The sequence below is a fragment of the Mastomys coucha genome, chromosome X (assembly GCF_008632895.1).
Source record: "Mastomys coucha isolate ucsf_1 chromosome X, UCSF_Mcou_1, whole genome shotgun sequence".
In the NCBI taxonomy this organism is placed as follows: domain Eukaryota; kingdom Metazoa; phylum Chordata; class Mammalia; order Rodentia; family Muridae; genus Mastomys; species Mastomys coucha.
Genome location: NC_045030.1, coordinates 4,179,695 through 4,200,794, shown reverse-complemented (window position 1 = coordinate 4,200,794; position 21,100 = coordinate 4,179,695). Strand labels below are relative to the sequence as shown.

At 39.0% G+C, this 21,100-nt stretch overlaps 3 protein-coding genes across 3 annotated transcripts in view; all 3 read right to left on the bottom strand.

The window, feature by feature from the left end:
• Sytl5 (synaptotagmin like 5) overlaps nt 1-21,100 on the bottom strand; it is a 187,995-nt gene that overhangs the window by 127,036 nt on the left and 39,859 nt on the right. The gene's annotated exons all lie outside the window — the stretch shown is intronic.
• LOC116069537 (histone H2A-Bbd type 1-like) lies at nt 3,299-3,863 on the bottom strand. The gene has a single exon (XM_031340306.1). It carries the CDS (start codon nt 3,769-3,771, stop codon nt 3,478-3,480), a length of 294 nt encoding a protein of 97 aa, XP_031196166.1. The 5' UTR covers nt 3,772-3,863; the 3' UTR covers nt 3,299-3,477.
• On the bottom strand, nt 5,867-6,438 carry LOC116069480 (huntingtin-interacting protein M). The gene has a single exon (XM_031340187.1). The coding sequence runs from the start codon at nt 6,421-6,423 to the stop codon at nt 5,986-5,988; it is 438 nt and encodes a 145-aa protein (XP_031196047.1). The 5' UTR covers nt 6,424-6,438; the 3' UTR covers nt 5,867-5,985.

Here is a 21,100-nt window from a genome sequence, read left to right as displayed (position 1 = left end):
CCTCCTGAGTTCTGAATTAAAGATAGTTCGTTACCATTCCTACCTCAAAAAATAAATAAATGAATAAAATTTTAATTTGAAAATATGTTCTTAACACCTGCCATGGATTATATTTGTATATTACTTCATTTATAGAGTGTACATGATGATTATATATGTTTCAGAAAACACTGTGCTATTTCAATATAATATATATTATTTGGTGTTCAAATTGGAGTATGGGGAATATTAATAAAAATTTTAGAAAGTATGCTACTTTTGTACTTAATGGGAAGGAACTGGATCAGTGACATAACTTGTGGGTCATGACCCCTTTGGGGGTCACATATCATATATCCTGCATAACAGATATTTTATCTTGTGGTTCATAAGAGTAGGAAAATCATAGTTATGAAGTAGCAATAAAAATAATGTCATGATTGGGGGGGTCACCACAGCATGACGAACTGTATTAAAGGGTCACAGCATAAGGAAGGTTGAGAACCATCGAACTAGACAATTGTAAGTTCTAAATATCTAATGTACCAGTGTTTTTGCAGTACTTTCCTTGCAGACAGCTGTAAGTACCCCTATAGTGGCATGATTTCAATTGTCTGTCTGTCTGTCTGTCTGTCTGTCTATCAATCAATCTATCTATGCATCTATTTATTGGGTTAGGGATTGAACCTAAATTAAGGCCTCACTCATGCTGTACAAGCATCCTACCACTGAGCTGTACCCCTAGCCCTCAGTTACTAATTTTAGATGTGTGGTTATAACCTATATTAGTTTATGTCCTGTATCTTTTAGATGTTTTCAAATAAAGAAGCACATTAAGTTGATATTGTACAATGATTAAAATACAGATACTCAGGACTTGCTCAGTGCTTATGAGAAAATAAAGTAGATTATTATGCTTACAGATATATCAATCAACAAACCACCCTTCATGACGTTTTAATTTTATTTTGCATAACATGGAAAGATCATTTGACCTTAAGTTGCATTCTTCTTGCTATACAATTGTACAAAATGCTTACATGTGAAAACCCATGTTTCCATAAAACCCATAGACATAGCTCAATACAATATTTAAAGGAGTGTCCCTGTATCTGATCCTTGACTCTACACCTACTTCACTAGCCATGGCTGTGAAGCATCAAGTCCGAACTCCAAACTATGCCCAGAAAAGAAACTATCTCAGAGAGACCAGGTACCTTAAACTACTGCATGAACTATAAAGTCTATACACAGCTGTTCATCCTATATATCTAACCAACCTATCTTCTATAACTTCTATCATATTAAGTCAGTTCTTCTTTGATGTTGTCCTGTGACATAACCTGAGGACTATGTTTTAGACTAGTATAAGCTACAGGCATAAAACAAATAAATGGCTTTTCAACATCAGATAGCTGTTTAACCAACTGAGTACTCTAGGCCTGAGAACTAGGCTGTTCACACAAAGAACATTTCTTGAGAAAAGTTATCTGAGTATAATGACTAATTCCATGACATTTTCACTGTCAGCCACTGGACTAGAAGAAACCAATATTCCATAAACAGTTAGACCTGCCTAAATTGTAGGTATTAGGCCAGATACAATTCTTTAGTGTACTAGTATACACAAAAAACTAAAGCGTATATTCCACACAACAATCTCTCTTTTAAGATAAGGTAATCAAATTCTTCTAAAGGAAAACACAGATCATAGTTTCCATTTTGTACATTTCCTTCTGGTTTCACCATTACCCTAGAGTGCTCAGTCAAACTCCTGAACCTTGAGGTTAATGCTAATAGTGGTCCACTTAGCCGGGCGGTGGTGGCGCACGCCTTTAATCCCAGCACTTGGGAGGCAGAGGCAGGCGGATTTCTGAGTTCAAGGCCAGCCTGGTCTACAGAGTGAGTTCCAGGACAGCCAGGGCTATACAGAGAAACCCTGTCTCAAAAAACCAAAAAAAAAAAAAAAAAAAAAAAAAAAAAATAGTGGTCCACTCAATACTCAATGGCCTCCTCCTACCTGAAGCATCCCCACCCAAGAATGATGTCTGACCCACAACAGTCCATGTTTTTATTAATCCCTCTCCAGACAGCAGTACTATACTAGTCATCCTAAGGCCTTCTACATTCCTAGCCTACCAGGACAACTTCTGTAAAGAAAAAAAACACCCTGACTCTGACTTGACCCCAAGACCAGGGCCAAAGAAAGGATACCCTGACCCTAACTTGACCCCAGGATTGGAGCCAACAAAAGAATACACTGACTCAGACTTGACCCCAAGATTGGGGGCCAAGGAAAGGACACAATGACCTTAACTTACCCCCAAGACCAGAACCAAGGAAAGAACACATTGGCCCCAAGTTTACCCCAAGATCAGGGCCAAGGAAAGGACATACTGACCCAGACTTGACCCTATGACCAGGGCCAAAGAAAGAATATACTGACCCTGAATTGACCCAAAACCCAAAACCAGGGCCAAGAAACAACTCCACCAATCCCTGAACTTGCTCTAGAAACCTACCAATCCCTGAATAGGAAAACCCACCAATTCTTGAGCTAACTCAAGCTCAGGCATTGAAATGTCACCAATCCTCACCCTGGAAATCTCCACCTTGCAAAGCTCTGCCACTCTAAGAAACTCCATATAAACCCTGCCCTTCTGCTCAGTTCCCTGCTGTTTCTTGCCCAAGCAGAGACAGCCTCCCTCCTTGGTTTTCCCCTCCCAATAAATCCCTTTTGTGATGTTCATTGTATGATATGACTTTGTGGTATTCCATGCCTTAGAACTGCCAGGATACTTCTTGAATCAGAGCTGTAACACTGGCAGGAACAGAGCTTTTACTGGGGAAATCCTCACTATACAGGAGCAGAGTTGTAACATTTTGCCCAGGGAAGTCATTCCCTGAAGGAGCGGAACTGTTCCACTTTCACTAGGGACACCACTCCACCAGACTTCTGTCCCAGCCAGAAGAGAACTGTAACACTTTTACTGGGGAACCAGGGTCTTCTTCCCTGCAGTATCAGGAGCAGAGCTGTGATACTTCTGTAGAGGAATCCTTTCTCTTATTTCCTGCAGCAGCAGGGTCAGAGCTGTGACACTTCTGTAGAGGAAGCCTTTCCCTTCAGAGCTGAAACACACTCTGGCCTCTTCCTCAGCCACCTTTTCATACCAAGGCCACTGCTCCCCACATCCCTCCAGAAATCATAGTTTCTGGGCCATCCCCTACCTCAACTGACCCAACCCAATCCCACACCCTTTACTTCTGGGTGTTTGATGATCACCTCTATCCCCAAATGACACACTGAAATGAAACAGAATCACTAGTAATGCTTTAGACATTTTATTAAAATGCCTGATTAAACACCCCCTCAACCAATAAGGGAGTCATTGAGGTTGATCTGACACTCTTTAAGATGGACTTTCAACCTCTGAGATGCAAGTATCATCACTTCTCTTCCGATCTTGCTGTCTCATTGGGTCCTGTCGTCTCATCCATCTAACGTTGGTTATCTTTGAAGAGTTGGCAGAGTTCCTTGTTGTTCTGAACTGCCTTGGTTACATGCTTTGAGGCAATGAGTTTCTTGCCGCTGGTGTGGGCCTCTTTGATGGCCAGGTCAAGAATTCTGGATGTCACATATTCGAGCACACCCGCAAGAAAAACAGGTGCAGAAGAGTCCAGGTGCTTGGAGCGGTTTCTTTCTTGAAGAAGGCGTTCTACTTTGCTAGCAGGGAATCTCAGCTGTGCTCCTGAAGATCCAGCCATGCTACGCTGCTCTCTTTTGTTTTCCATCGCACCTGATTGATGTTGTCTATTCAGCTCTGTCTCTCTTCTGATCTGGTGTCTCCCAAGACAGCAGCAGCTTTTATAACCAGCAAGTGTCATCTCTGCTCCTCCTTGGTCAGAGGAGACTTTTGTGACAACAGACTTTGTGATGTCTTTAGTGCCTGCTGGGCTCTCTGATCTTCCTTCAGTCTACAAGAGCCCATGCTAGGAAACTGCTCACATTAGTGAGTACATCTCCATTTGGGGGAAAAATTATTTAACTTTATTTCACCAGTACAGCAAAACATTATTTTTCAACTAAAACTGTTCACCCCACTTTAGCATACCATTCCACCTTCTAGGATTCTAGCATTGCCTTTGACATTATGTACATCCTTTTGTAAACTGTTGACCACTGACAGTTTGAACATGAAATGCCCCCCATAGGCAAACCATTAATGTCAAGGAATCCATTAATATATTTAGACCATGATCAATTGTTACAAAGCTGTCCAATGTGTAAAATCTGGGGTTTATCCCATGGCTATGGCTTATAGAAAAATAGCCCTCAGAGTCAATTTCAGGCCAGTATTATAGGAGAATGGCCTTATCTAGGAGAAGCCATAGTAGGTGTGAAGGGTCATTACCCCAATGAGAAGTGCTCCCTAGATTCAAACACCTGCTCCTAATCACAACTTCCAGTATGGCAAACATGGCTCTGGCAGGCACCGCCCTTCTCCCCTGTTCCCTCTGTCTTACTAAAAACAACAAAGACATGAGGCTACATTCCTAAAACTAGCTACAAAGGTCTATTCTCTTATTTGTCCACTTCCTCCTCCTGCAGTTTTTTTTCTCAAAGTCCAGCTATCAAAGTTCAGTCCAGCAATGGAAAGCTCCCTCTGGCTGTCCTAATTATCCTATCCAATCAAAATCAAATACCTCATCAAAACATGAGGTTTCCCCTTTTATCTTTATAAACTGCCATCTGCCTATGGGTCACGTCTGTCTCCTCTATCCAGAGCCAGTTCTTTGCCCTCTCTCCTACTTTTGGGACAAATATCCCTTACCCCTTTATTTTGTTCCCCCTCCCTTGTCCTCTATCTCCTCTTCATTTCTTATTCCCTTCCCCGTGTCCCTTTAAGGGAAATAAATCTCATTTGTGTTGAGAACTTGGTCTTTGGGGTCCCAAGCCAATACTAACCCTGTCAAGATGGACAAAACATGCTGGATGAACAGCTCTGTATGATCAAGTACTTTCCATTTCTCAGATTTTGTTTAGTGCCTGAGGTTGGAAGATGGACTTGTATGATTCCCTATTGGTGAGTCTTTATAGAGTCAATAGGCCTAGGAGGAGATATATGTTCAGAAAATTAAGAGTTTATAGCTTCAAATCTGAGATCCAATCATGGGTCAAGTATAACTGAAAACAGTATAATTCCTTATCCAGACTTTAAAAACATAACTAGCATTCCCATAGATTACAACATTCTGAATTGGTCTGAGAAAAAAAAATAGACAAATGAACAGTAGAAATAGCTGGCAAGCTAGATTCTCTGCCATCTTCTACCCAGAAGTGATTAGATTTCTATAAATCACAGGCTTTCTAGAAAAATACATCCTAAGACTAGATGTTTAACCATTTTATCTCTTCTAAAATGGATGTTTCCTTCTGGCTTCACCACCATACTATCACCAACTGAATGCTCTATCCTTTGTGCCCACTCATGTGGCTCATGCCCACTGTCTTTACCCCTTCACTGACACCCATTTCCTTCTCTTCTTTGACCTTCCCTCCCATGAAAGGATTCCATGCAAATTTTCTGCTCATCAGTAGAATCTTCTAAGTTAACATACTGAAAATATAACTTGCCAGTGAGGTTACATCCAACTTCTGATCTTCTCTGAGGCTTCTTTTGTACTCAGAGCCAACAAGGGAGCCTTCTCTTCTCTCCCCTCTGCCCAATTCCTCCCACCAGGGTCATTACCCAACCCCCCCCCAAAGTGCTCCCTTGATTCAAACACCCACTCCTAAGTATAACTTCCATCTTCCATTCTTTTCTTAGTATCTTGTGGATAACCTTCAACCCAGAGAGACAAATTGAAATAAGTCAGAACAACTAGCTTTCATTTAAACATTTTATTAGTATTCATGGACACCAGGGGAGCCTCCTCTGCTATTAGCCTTCATGGTTCTAGCTGAGTCTGTGAGGCTTCCCACCCTTGGGTTGTGTACCCCGTTCTTTAGCCATTCCTTCTGGGTCCAGGCATCTCATCAAACAGAGAGAAAGGCGTGTTCTTGAAGGCTTGAGGGGGTTCACGGTCGTTGTCACTCTGTCTCTCTCTCTCTTGTGAGATATTTTGCTGGCTGTTGATGTTGGCTTCGGAGCCCACCACCTCCAGGATGTAGTCGGTAAGGTAGTCAAGCATGGCAAGGAGGAAATCTGAAGTTGTGGAACCTAGGCAGGGGGTATATTGCTCCTCCTGCAGTAGGCGGTACACATAGTTCACAGGAACCTCTACCTCAGGCCTAGAAGGATCTTCAATCTGCTTGTTGTCGCTGCAAGACTTTTCTTGGCTCTTCTTCCCCGACATGATGGTTTGATGGATTGGGCTCCGGTAAGCTCTGCCTGGTTCACCAGCAGGACTGGTTCTCTGAAGACAATGTTCAGTCAAGCCCATTGCACCCCAGCTTCTGCACCTCATTGGTCAGGGGCTACCTTTATGACATCTTAGGCTTTGAGATGTCATTGGTGCCTGGTGGTTTATGGGTCCTGACTAGGCCTCAGAGCCTAGAAATATCACAGCAATGTGGCCACCCTACCCTGATTTTGAGGGAATTGTAACTCTCCTCAGTTTACAGTTGAATTAACATTGTAGAAATAATGTGTTTTACTTGAAACTGTGTGTCTTTTCAACCTTTCAGTAATTACAGGGCAGTGATAAGCATGTCAAATACACTTCCAGTTAGCGGTTTGACTGTCCTCTTCAAGCAGTGTTGAGACCCATTTTGATTCAATTTACTTACTTAAATAGGCTTGGTTAACAATCCTGTACACCTTTGAATATGTATTCATTCAATATCTACATGAGTTTTATCTGATTTCCAAAAAATCTAGTGTTTGACGAGGAAATGCTTGGTGTGTTTCTGGTACATAGATGATGGTATCTGTACTTTGTGTTCAATTTAAGTCAGGATGTAGCTTTCTTGGATATGTTGGGTTAAAGCCAAGCCCCAGTATACATATTTTATTTCAATTTTCGTTTCTATTAACATCTTGTTTCTGCTTTTTAGTTGTATTTTTGTTCTATTATAACCAATAACTTTCCTATTCCAAAAGAAAGAAAGTATAATGAAAGGAATCTTCAATCCAGTCAAAGTTAAAACCCAACTATGTAAAACTTTATTGGATATCAGGGCAGAACAATAACCTCATGAGATGTGAGACCATTTACCCTGGCTTTATTGATTCTATGACTTTATCTATAGCCAGATCTCTTCCCTCTGGACTCTCCAATAGTTTCTTTGAATCATGTGTCATTTGAGTGGTAGCACAAGGTTACAAGTGAGTAATCTTATCCACTGTTGTTCTTCACAAAGTTTAAGAATCCCACAGATTTCTGTCATTTCATCTTCTGTTGTCTTCAATCTAATCTGACATTATTTCTGCTGATGTAACATTTCCCAAAGATTACAGACATATAGACATATGATTAATTTCATCAAACATTAGATTCTTTCACAAGTCCTTAAAGTAAAGGATAGTCATGCTTCAGTCCACAGACCCAGAGAGGCTAAGTAACAAGGAGGGCTCTAGGGGTAATGCCTGGATCTCCCTGGGAAGGAGAGATAGAATAGTTTGTATGAGTAGACTGGAGGTGGGTAGTGAGGAAACAGGAGAGATTAGTTTGGGGAGGAAGCAATGGAGGGAGAGACTACTGGAACTTGGGGATAGACTTGAGGGACAAAGTAGAAACCTAGAGCAGTGGAAACTTCTTGGAACTTATATGAGAATGACCCTAGTGAGGGCTTCTAATAATGAAGAATATGGAGCCTGAACCAGCCATCTCCTGTAACAAAGCAGACAAGGCATTTAGGGGTGGGATTAGAACACCCACCCAGTTACAAAACCTTTGAACTGCAATCTGTCCTGCCTGAAAGATGTATGCTGGGGCAATAATGGCTTATAGGAGTGGCCAACCTATAGGGGAGTGGACCAACTGGTCCACTTTGAAGCCCATTCGACGAGAGGAAGCCCATAGCAGACACTGCTTGGATGGCCAGGAATCAGAAGCTAGGTGACTCAGAGACCAAGGGTAGAACCAAGCAAGACTAGCAAAAATAAGATCAATGAAAAAATTCATAATGATATTCTGTTATATTCATATATTGATGCCTTGACCATTCATCATCAGAGAGGCTTCCTCCAGCATCTGATGGGAACAAGTACAGAGTCCTACAGCCAAACATCAGGCAGAACTCTGGGAAGGCCCCATAGAAGAGAGGCAGAAAGGATTGGACAATCCAGAGGGATTGAGGATACCAGAACAAAGTCCACCGAACCAAGTAAGCAGAGCTCATAAAGGCTAACAGAGACTAAAACAACAATTACAGAGCCTGCATGAGTCTGTGCTAGGTCCTCACATATATATTATGGTTGTTTAATGTGGTGTTTTTGTGAAACTCCTAACAATGGGGATTGGGGTTTTTCTTACTTTTTTACCTGCTCTAGGGATCCTTTTCCCCATACTGGGTTGCCTCATCCAGGCTTGATTTGAAAGTTTGGGCCTAGTCTCATTGCATCTTTTCATGCCATGTTTAGTTGATATCCCTTGAAGGACTGCTCTTTATGAAAGGAAAATGGATGGGCACTGGATCTGAGAGACGGGAGGTGGATAAAGGATCAAGAGGAATGGAGGGAATGGAGGTTGCTGTGGGGATGTATTCTATGAGAGGAGAATAAGAAAGAGAGAAAGAAAGAAAGAAAGAGAGAAAGAAAGAAAGAAAGGAAGGAAGAAAGAGGAAAAGAGAGATTCCATCTCTAAGTCTTGATTGCACTGAGAAGCACATATCATATCTTCAAAATAGCCATTATATGACTGAACACTTCCAGGTTTTGATTTCCTCAAGGGCATTAGAACAAATATATTTAGCCATATTCTTGACTCAATCTTCAGAGGACCACTTCTGAGAGCAAATCTTTTTATTGTTTCTCATAGCATTCATACAATTAAAAATTATCTGCACATCTTCCATTTTTTATTAATGACAAAACAGTTAGCATTAAATTCATCACATCTAGAAACTAACTCAATAGAAGCAACACTGATCAATGAGGACTTAGAGTCCTAATGTTCTTCCCAGCTTCCTAGCAAGTATGACTTCACAACAGCAGGCTAGTTGCCAGCTTCAGCTTTAGCAGAAAGAGAAAATAGGTGGGGGAAGGGGAAGTATTGGGGACATGAGAGGGAGTAAATGGTGTAGGGAGGAGAAGATGAGGGATGCTATGAATCTGTTATGGATTTTAGAAGTACCAGAGAGCAAATATCTTAATGTTTATCTTTTGCAATGTGAGGAGGATGAACTTTCATATAACCAAATCCTGGTTCCTTTCTCCTTAGCAGCTCTTCCTTCCATTTTCTATCACTTTACTCTAAGCAACCATGATTTCAACAGTTTATGTGGAAATCTGTTCAACTAAATAAATGTTCACATTGATCTGTCACAAGCTGTTTTTTTTTTTTTTCTTCAAACATGTAACAATTCAGCTAAAATTTTCCCTTTACTAGTATAGACAAGACACTGACAGGACACCAACTGTTGGAGTATGCAAAGAAGAAAGCTAGAGAGGAAAGATATTCTGAAAGAGTCAGTTTAGAATATCTATACACTAATACATCAAGTGATCCTTGACCGTTTCTGCTCAGTTAAAAGTAAACCAGAAGAGCAACTTGGGGCCCTAAATTCTCCCCAAATCTAAAGAATAAAAACAATGACAGTAAATACATTATCTGCTTCCCTAGTCCAAAGCTAACAAATGGTATGAGAAGACTCATAGCCAATTCGTTTAGCCATCTCCTATCTCAAACACTCATCATGAGGATGGAAAGCACACAGAATACATTTGAAACCGAGTCTCTAGACAAAACAGTAATAAATGTAGTTAATTCGTTCTTTCTGTATTCTTCAGAGGATGTAGAACACAGTTTTCACACCCAAAACTAATGAGATCTTTGGCAGAATGCAGATTACATCCTATCTCAAAGCAACTGGCTATTTCATAAGTCAGTGATAGTGTGTCCAGTCTGTCATACCATGTGACCAGTCAGTGGTACTGTGTACCCGGTTGGTGATACTTTGTGCCCAATTGGTAGTACAGTGTGCCCAGTTGATATTGTGTGTCCAGTCAGTGGTTCTGTGTGGCCAGTTGATGATACTTTGTCCAGTTGACAATCTAAGGTACATCCATCTACTTCTGCGTTATCAAAAGCTACCTTATTCGTTCCTTAAGTCTCTGTTTCACTCTTTGGAAAAGTACTCTGGAGGAGGGAACTTCTAACCTTTGACTTCCTCATCCAAAGGGACCTCAGTGATTCTCCAATAAAGATATTGTGCTGTGACTTAGATGTATAAGGGTGACTTAGATATAATGCACTACCGTCCTTACCTACTCTCTAGCTTGAGGTGCCACCATTCCTCCCCTAGTACCCTCTTGGATCAAATTCCTTCTTCCCTATACACTCTGTTTCCCTTATGATATGTACCCTCTTCTTCCTCAACTTTCTTCCTTGTTTGAGTTTGGGCTGTTCTTTCTAGGTGGTACTTTTCTGGCCTCTCTTCTTTTTCTGGATTCCATTCCCTGGGATTCTCTCCAGTTCCCCCTTTCCCTTCTCTGGAGCTCGACACTAGAATGTCTCCCTGCCCTGAGTTTCAGTTCCCTTTCCTTCACCTCAAACCCCTCATGTTCATTCTTGCACCTTCATCTTCTATGGCATTAATCATTTGGGGGCTCTCTGGTGACATCTGCCTCTTCTTCCATCTTGCTTCTTTAGACTCAGCTGCCTCAGAAGAGTCCATAACTACTTGTCCCAATCCTGGCTTCAAGATGCTATCATGTTTGATGCCAGTGGCTTCCAGTACCCCTCCTGTATGCCTATTCTCTTTTATAGCCACTGCTCTCTTCCATAGCTACAGTAGCCCCGGAATATTTCAAAGAGTGCTCTGTTCATGACAGCTGGCTCTCTGAGTGACACTATTGAGCTCTCTGTCCATAGACACTCCATCTCAGTCCTGCTTGTTTCCCTGACTACTTCCCAACTTGCTTTCTTGCTCTCTGGTCAAAGCTGTCCAGTCAAATGCCTACTGTCACAGGCATTCCCTCATCTTACTTTCTCTGGCCATGACCTCTACACTGGTACTTTTGTCAACCAGACAAAATCTGGAGTCATCTCAGAAGATGGAGCATCAACTCGAGGAACTGACTTCATTAAACTGGCCTGTAGGCAAATCTGTAGGGCATTTTCTTGATTGGTGATTGATGAGGCCAGGCCACTGTGAAAGTACAACCCCTGAGATATTGGTCCTGGTATATATGAGAAAGGTATAAAAACCCATTACTAATATCATCCTAAATGAAAAAATGGTTGAAACAAGCTTACTGAAGACAGGAATTAGACAGGAATATCCACTAGCCGCATTCCCATTGTGACCTAAGTACTAGGTAGAGCACTAAGGCAAGAGGAGGAAATTAAAGGGCACATAAATGGGGAAAAAAGTCATCAGATTAACCTTATTAACATTTAATTAACCTAAATTAACACAATGCTACTATATATATTAGCAATCCCAAAAATTCTACCAGAAAACTTCTAGAAATGATAAATTCAGCAGTGTGACATAATACAGAATCCACTTACACAAAGAAATACCTTTTCGATACTCCAATAACATACAGACAAAAAAGTATAGACATACTTTCAGTCACAATAGCTTCAAATAAAATAAAATAACTCAGAATTAACCTAGCCAAGAAAATGAAAGATATCTACAATTAAAACAATAAACCTTTTAAGAAAGAGAGAGAAAATGTACTAGAAAATAGAAATACAGCCCATACTCATGTATTGGTGACATAATATTGTGAAAATGACCATCTTACTTCAAAAGCTATTTATAGGATCAGTGCAATCCCTTTCAACATCTTCAGTAAATGATTCTTGGAAAACTGGATGTCCAAATGCAGAAGACTAAAATTATAATTATATCTATCATTTTGCACAAAGACCAATGGATAAAAGGCCTAAATGTGAAACCTCAAACTCTGAAACTGCCAGAGGAAAAAAACATCTACAGTTCCCTACATGATACAGATAAAAGAATGGAGTTTCTGAATAAGAATTCATTTGCCCCAAAATTAAGTCCAACAGTTAATGAGTGGGACTTCACAAAACTAAAGCACTTCTGCACAGCTAAAGAAATAATGAGCTGGATAAAGACGAAGTCCACAGAATCTTTGTTAGCTGTATATCTGAGAAAGGATTAATATCCAGATTATAGAAAGAACTCATAAACCAAATACTTAAACAACAACAGCAACAACAAAACCAAATGAGTCATTCAAAATTGACCCAGGACCTGAATAGAGAATTCTCCAAGAAAGAAACAAATGGCTAAGAAATATCTTAAAATATATTCATCATCCCTAGCAATTAGGGAAGTACAAATAAAAACAACTTTGATAGTGCATCTTACCACAGTCAGAATGGCAAAGGCTGACAAACTACTGACACCAAATGCTGGAGGGTTGTGGGCAAAAGTAGCCTCAGTTACTGTTAGTGTGGTTGCAAACTGGCGCAGCCACTATGGAAGAATTCTCAAAATGCGGTAAAGAAATCCTAGCTCTATCACTCCTTGCTATGTGCCTACTCCACAGATACTTTTTTTATTGATTTAAGTTTTATTGCATTATGATGAGAAAAGATACATAATTTCAGTATATCTGAATTTGTTAACATTTAAAAACTTATTTTAAGTAAATAGAGTTACATCACATTCTTCTTTCCCTTTTGTACCCCAACTATTCCCAGGCATCCCCCTTCAATGCCTGCAATACCTTTGTTTTTTTATTTTGTCATATTCTTTAAAATTTATAAAATATTATAATAATAAAAATGAGTATTATAAAAGGTGTTTGATATAAAACAACAATCAATTGAACAGTCTTATGTAGATGCTTGTCTGGAGCAATACTGAAAATACAATATATTTCTCAATATAAATTTTAAATAACTCCAAACATTAACTGTATATTTTAAAATAATACATAACTACTAATTTTTTAAATGAACATAAATAGATAAAAATCTTTTTGTTTCTTTGTTTTGTTTTTAGTAGAGTTTAAAATCTTGGCTCTTATTGTGGTACAAGCCCAAAATAAGAACAAATTTAAGACATTGGAATTCATTGTAATAAGGCTGTACTTCAATGACTCTCACATCACCAAAGGATTTTATCTTCATCGTAGCTAAGCTAAGAGTTGACAGTTCTGCTGTGCCGAGGAATGAATTGTAGGCATGATTTTTGGATACAGACTTCCTGCTAAGATCAAAGCTATTTGACTTGAGTGAGTGACTTTATTCTCAGCCCACAGAGAACAGGTTACATTCATTTAAGAAATGGTGTGTGTATTAAGATCATCCATGCATAAAGTCATTCACCAACTGTTTCAATGAACAATGGTTCTGCTCAGAGGGTGGCACAGACATTAGGTGAGGGTAAGAATCTGGTTCATTAGCTGTGATGATTTTGAAAAGCATTTATCTCAGAGAAAGAGTAACTTATAAAGTCATCTTCTTCAAACTTGATACAAGAGTTACAAACATCAAGCAAAGCATTCAGTCTCATTATTTGTTGTTCTCTTACAAGCCACCTCCCAAGTTAATTGTCTACATTTCTTTTGGCTATATAAATTATTCTGAAATATGTAAGCTGTTCTGAAAGCCATAGTATAGTATAAAAACATCAAATAAACAATCCTACAAATAGAGAGGCTGAGATAGGAGAAGCATGATTTCAACACTATTGTGTGGTACACAGCAAGACACTATCAGGTACAAACAAGCAGAAAGTTTATATATTCCATAGATACTTGCTCAGCCATATCCATTGCTGCACTATTCACAGTAGCTAGGAAATGGAAACAACCTAAATGACCTTTAACAGTTGAATGGATAATGAAAAAAAATGTTGACTATTAAGCTACAGAGAACTAGTCACTTGTAAAGGAAAATTAAATCATGAACTTTTACACTTGATCTTAGCCAAAAGGCTGAGAAGCAATAAATCATGAACTTTTTAGGTAGGTGGATAAAACTAGGAAAGATCATATTGAGTGAAGTAACCCAGACCCAGAGAGACAAACATCCTATGTTCTCTTTCATCTGAAGCTACCAGCTCCAAGTTTCCAAATGTGAGTACATAACCTGGAGAACTGCAGAAACTAGCAAAGTAAAAGGGAACCACTGCCAGGATTGAGGGCAGAAGAGCAATAGAGAGGGGAATAGCAGGGTACATGTGATCTGATCCAGGGCATGGAGAAAAGGAGGTGGCTTTAATTAAGGAGTGGAAGAAAGATAAATATAGAAGAAATGAGGAGGATATCAAATAACAGGATATATCTAAAAACCTCAAAAGGAATTACACAAATGAACATTTAAATTAAAAACTATATGTGAGACTGTGTATAAATATGCATATATAATTTAAATGAAAAGTCAAAGAGCATCTAACAAAAACTCAACCACAGATATGAGAAGCCCCTTTTAGCGTCGTTGGCTACTGTTCTCCAAGAGACTCTTCAGGCCTACACCTATGACTATTGTCCTTGGTTGGTCTCCAGAAATGGAAAGTAAGTCCCTGTTTCTGAAAACACCACTTACTTCAGGCAAGGAACTCAGAGGCCCCTGATCTGGAACTGACCTTAATGACTCCTCCCTGAGAACTAGCTTTCATCTTACTAATAGGTTCTGGGAACACACCTAAAGGGGAAAAGCTATCAACAGTCCTACCCAAATATGATGCTTATGAACCACAACAACAACAAGCATGGCAAAATAACCCTAGAGATCCAATACTGTCATGCATACCTTGGCGGTAACCAACAACTCTCTAAATGTACTTAGGACTCACTCAAAAAGGAGCCAAGTGCCCAGGGCTAAGAAAGTCGTGGATCTTGGAAGAGAGCATATAACCACCAATTTTATTAAACCAACAATCATCTTTTTTTAATTAGATATTTTCTTTATTTACATTTCAAATGATATCTCCTCTCCTGGTTACCCCTCCGAAGAAATATCAAAAATAAAAACAAAAACAAAAAACAAACTGTTTCCTGCCCCCTCCCTCTGCTTATCACCCCTCCTCCCACTTCCTGGCCCTGGCATTCGCCTACACTGGGGCATAGAACCTTCACAGGACCAAGGGCCTCTCCTCCCATTGATTACAGACTTGACCATCCTCTACTATACATATGCTGCTGGAGCCATGAGTCCCACCATGTGTACTCTTTGGTTGGTGGTTTAGTCCCTGGGAGCTCTGAGGGTACTGGTTAGTTCATATTGTTGTTCGTCCTAAGGGGCTGCAAACCCTTCAGCTCCTTGGGTCCTTTCTCTAGCTCCTTCACTGGGGACCCTATGCTCAGTCCAATGGATGGGAAATGGATGGATCTGGAGAATATCATCCTGAGTGAGGTAACCCAATGACAAAAGAACACACATGGCATGCACTCTCTGATAAGTGGATATTAGCCCAGAAGCTTGGAATACCCAAAATACAATCCACAAACTACAAGAAACTCAAGAAGAAAGAATACCAAAGTGTGGATGCTTCATTGCTTCTTAGAAGGGGGAACAAAATACCCATGGAAGGAGTTGCAGAGACAAACTATGGAGCAGAGACTGAAAGAAGGACAATCCAGAGACTGCTCCACCTAAGAATCCTTTCCATATTCAATTATCAAACCCAGACACTATTGTGGATGTCAGCAAGTGCTGGCTGACAGGAGCCTGATATAGTTGTCTCCTGAGAGGCTCTGATAGTGCCCGACTAATACAGAGGTAGAGACTCACAGCCAACATCATCTTTAACTACACTCTGCATATATGTTCTTATACCCATAGACAAGTGTAATCATCACCTTGCACCAAGGAAACATCTTTTTGCAACAGATGGAAACCATTAGAGAAAAATATATTCAATCAAGGTGATAGGTTGGGGATTCCAGTCTCAGTGGATACATCTATAAAATAATTCCTCAAACTCAGGGAACATTGTGAAAGAGAGGCCAGAGAGATTGTAGGATCCAGAGGACTCAAGGAGTTTTCTGTGAGATGGATTCTCCTAGCAATGTCAAAAGTTACATCAATGAAGTCTCAAACATACATCTGCCTAAACATATTACTTGTTATTATTGCTGAACAAGAATAATAGACATGCCAACATAGAGGGGGGGATGACTACAAGGCCTCAGGCCCACACAAAGAACTACAGGCAATGAAGGAAGGATGAGTGGGAGAAGAGTAACCAATTGGTTAGCCAATGTCAATATCCAATACAAATATACTCAAACCAAGAGTATACCAATTAGTGGTTGTTACATGGATATAATATTCATAAATTATACGTGTATTAATAATTAACTATGACTATTAAAATGTAATAATAATCAATAATTAATATATCATGGGTTACCATATGTTAAGTGTTACTATAGAGATATTGATTAAATATATTATGCATATGACAACAAGTAATGAAAAAGGAGGCCACAATGTTGAAAAAGGCAAGGAGATGTTGGAGGAATATATGGGAATGGAGTTTGGTAAGAAAAAAGAGAGATCCCTGATGTGATTCTGATATAATCTTAAAAATCAAAGGTAAAAGGGTAGCTAAGGAAGCTAGAGGCAGCCAACCAGCAACCCGTGGTTTCAGCTTCAGTTCCTGCCTTGGATTTTCTCAATGACATGGATTTTAATATGTAGTCCAAATAAAGCTCTTCTCCTACAGTAGAGTGCTTTAATCCTAGCAATAGAAAAACATACTAGGACAGCCACTTCCATATGCCTAGCTTCTGTAGATTGTGAACATAAGTGTTGCAGTTAGTTTATGGGGGACCTGAGGCTTACAGAGTTTGCATTCACCTGCCTGAATGCTCTTGATTTTATTTCTTGAATGTGTGCTAGTCACCAAGCTCTTCACTATAGCCTTGCTATTTGCAGACTTGGAATCTAAGGAGCCTTGATTTTTTCCATATTCACTTGGCAAGTCACATGTTTCTTTAACTACTAACAGGTAGACATGAAGATTATAAAGGAGAACAAGATACAATTTAATCTTTTATGTGGCATGAATGTAAATTAAACAAAATAAAACAGTTTTCTAAGTGGAAGATGGAAACATCTTTTTCAGTGTGAGTGGTCCCTCCAAAGCTAGGAATTCTTGTAGCCCATGGGATATGGTATGTCCCTGTATTACAGAGGTCATGGGACATAATTAGGAGTTAAGATTTTAAATTATGCTATCATTGGATTGGGGGCACACTAAGAAACTTAGGCAAATATACCAATAGCAATTCCAAATCCATACTGATGGGGACACCTTGGGGACAATAGACAGCCATTATCAGGAATTACTTCGTTGGATGCATACCCTGGCAAGCATAAAAACAGAAGATAATTTGGGGGATGTTCCAGAGATTTTTTTCCTTATCATTGTCACTATTTGGCTTCTTGTTTTCTTTCCTTTTTAAGGAAAACAGGTCTTACTGATACTCTTTGAAGAGAGAAGTGCCCATAGGAACGACAAAAGAATCATTTGTCCTCTGTCTGTTTTCTCTTCCCTAGACTAAGAATCAGCCATTAGATACCCAGAAGTTACATTTAGGGTGCGGTGCATGCCTTATCATTTGAAAGATTCTGAACCCCAGGCCATAAAGAAAAACATCTCATTTTTGTGGGCGTTTTGAAAAGTGGTCTGAAGTGCCCTCTGAGAGAACCCAAATTGAAAGTATCTAATCTTGTGGCCAAACAAATTTGTTGATTTAAAGTTATTGGTTAAAAAAAAAAAAAAGGCTCCAAGGCTTGTGTGTGCTTATAACTGATATTCAAAGTACAAGGCCCATGATTTCTAGGTTTAAGTTTTCTGGGGTTTCATTTCGACATAAACAGGTGGCATTGGCTGAGGAGAACATGATTCAGCTCCTGGACTGACTCCAACAGTGGGCTGTCCGTTCTTGATGCACTGGGAACTACTGCCAGTAGCAGCTCTACTTGAAAAACTTCATATCTTTGCAAGGAAGAGGATATCATGCCTGTGTTTTTGTGTGACAAAGTGAGAGAAATTTGAGAGAAAATAAAGATCTGGTATGGAAAAATGTCAAAGACTTCATGCTTAACTTTAAAAGAGTGAGCTCCATACCTAATTCAAAGCAGCATCTGTTCAGTAGACAATTACAATAAAGAAAGGGAGAAGGACTTGGCTACTTTGACATACTGTTCTTTTTTCTGTACCCAAATCATACCTCATTTCACTAATTCAGTGATTTTCAATCTGTGGGTCACAAGCCTTTGGGACTCAAGTGACCCTTTCACTGGGGTCACCTAACACCATCAGAAAACATTGATGTTCACATTATGGTTCATAAGACTAGCAAAATCACAGTTATGAAGTAGCAATGAGTACAATTGTATGATTGGGGGTCACAACATGAGAAACTGGATTAAAGGGTCTCAGCATTAGGGAGGTTGAGAACCACTGTACTAATTAAATATTGATGTCCTTAGTAGGAAGTATTATAGTATCTGATCTCACATTATTCTACAGCTTAATAGTGACAAGCCCAGCATGTTACTGGCACAAAGGCAAATATGTAGACAAATACACTAAAATAAAGCACACAGAAATAAACCCACACAGCTATAGATTTCTAATTATCAAAGGTGCAAACACGTACACCAGAGAAAAAAACAAATCAATAAATGGCATTGGCAAAACTGTTCATCCACCTATAGATGGATGAAATTGGATCATCAGCTATCATTATACACAAACATAGATTAATAATGGATCAAATATTTAAATTTAAAAACTGAAAGCATTATAGTAAAATACTTTAAGATAATGTAGACAAGAACTTTGAAAAGGACTTACTGTACAGGAAACAGACTCAACAATTGACACGAGGAATTATATGAAATTATAAAGCTCTACACAGCCAAAAGAACTATCAGCAAAGTGACAAGATATGCTATAGAATGAGAGAAAATATTTGCAAGTTATATTTCAGCAAAGGGTTTAAAATCTAGACTACATAGAAAATGCCAATGTCCCAAAGCTACTGATCCATATATTAAAATGCTATACAGAAAATTCTTGAAGGAAGAAACACAAGAGGACCAAAATATGTTTAAAAGAGTTCAGCATCATTAGGCATCAAAGAAGCCCAAATTAAAAGTACTTAAGCATTCCAACTCACCCCAGTCAGAACAACTATGGTTAGGCAAACATATAACAATCTTGGCAAGAATGTGAGGAATGAAGAAGTCTTGTTCATTGCTAGTGGGGGTGTAAACTAGTGCAAATACTGGTCAGGGTGGAGGCACCTCAAAAAATAAAACTAAAAATAAAACTGCCATCTGATCTAGCTGCACCATAGGACTCTATGTCTTTCTACATAGATCTGCATATCTATATTCATTGTTGCTCTAATCATAATAGTTATAAAATAGAATCAGCCTACCTGTGCTCCTTATTTATTTATTTATTTATTTATTTATTTATCTATGCATATACTCATGCAAACAAACAGGACAAACCAGTATCCTGTAGTTGAGGTAAGAAACTTGACTTCATTGTAAAACAAAAATTTTAACATACAAAACAAGCCCTTCAGTTATAATAGTACAAATATACTTTTTGTACAAAAAGGCAAATGGTTTGAGAACCTTTCTGTTCAGATATTTACATCATTACATGAAAACACCAAAGAAACAAGATGATTGGTTTTGTTTGTGTGTCCCAAGATCCCCCATCAGGCTACAAAGGGAATTCATTAAATAGCCAAAATCTGAACAAAACATGATTCTAAGGGGGACAGGAATGGTTCCCCTAAAAAGCAAGAACTCATCAGAGAACAACATTGCCTTTATAAAAATGTAAGGCTCCTAGTATTCATGGAGCAAATATTAGGATATTAGTTGGGAAACCCTGAGAGGACACAGTCTCCAAGAGGACGCTTAAAACTTTTAAATGCTAGTATTTAAGCAAGAAATCTTCAAACTGCTTGTCCTTATTTGGTGATATATGAATTATACAAACAAAATAAGGACCTAAACTGACCATAAAATTAAAGGGTAAAGTAATAACATACTATAATTATTAAAGGGTAAAGTAATAACATACTACAATTAGGTTTGCCTCCCTGGCCCAAAGCTAAAAAATAATAATAATAATAACAAAAACAAAAACAAACAAACAAACAAAAAACACAAAAACCTATGGTAAACTTATGGTAATTAATTTGGTTAACCATATTCCATCTGAAACAGCCATCTTTTGTTTGGGACCACATAGAAATTCTTTCACTGAATGCTGAGTTAAATCAACATTGATAGAAGTATATTCCATTAACAGTAGGAGGCAGTTAGACCAACAGGATTAGGAGGTGGTTAAACCACCAGTAATAGACTCCAATTAGACTAGCAGTTAACAGAGAGCGGTTAGACCAACAGAAATAGAAGGCAGTTAAAATAACAGTAAAAGAAGGGGTGTGGCCAACAGAATCAGAAAGGCAGTGGCAGAAGGTGGTTAGAGCAGCAGAAATAGGTGGTTAGAGCAATGTCAACTGACAGCAGTTAGAGTAACAGTATTCAAAGGCAGATTAACAGTCACAGATGGTGCTTAAAGCGATAGCAATAGAACACAGTCAATTTGGTTGGGCTGAGAAGGTGAAATGCATTTTTCACACCAAAGGCTCACATGCTCTTGGGTAAGATGTAGTTGTCTAAGTTCCATCTTTTCTTTTGCTTTGGCTTGCCTTTTATTTCTTTCTCCTTCCTGCTTTCCTTCCTTCCATGGTGCTAGAGTTGGAACCCAGGAACTCACATATGCTAAGCCCATGCTAAAACAGAACTATACTTCCCAACCTTTTTACTCTTTTTTTTTTTTTAATTTCAAAGGTATTTTATTCAAAATTCCCCATCTAGGAGAAAAGATATATAACAGTGTTTACACATGTTTCAATAACTTATTCACTGTACAGCTTACATTCTCTATAACAACACAGTAAACCAGCAAAAGACAACA

What these genes read in the sequence shown, in the direction of transcription:
- LOC116069480 (XM_031340187.1), bottom strand. Translation starts at nt 6,423, where the DNA reads ATGGGCTTGACTGAACATTGTCTTCAGAGAACCAGTCCTGCTGGTGAA.
- LOC116069537 (XM_031340306.1), bottom strand. Translation starts at nt 3,771, where the DNA reads ATGGAAAACAAAAGAGAGCAGCGTAGCATGGCTGGATCTTCAGGAGCA.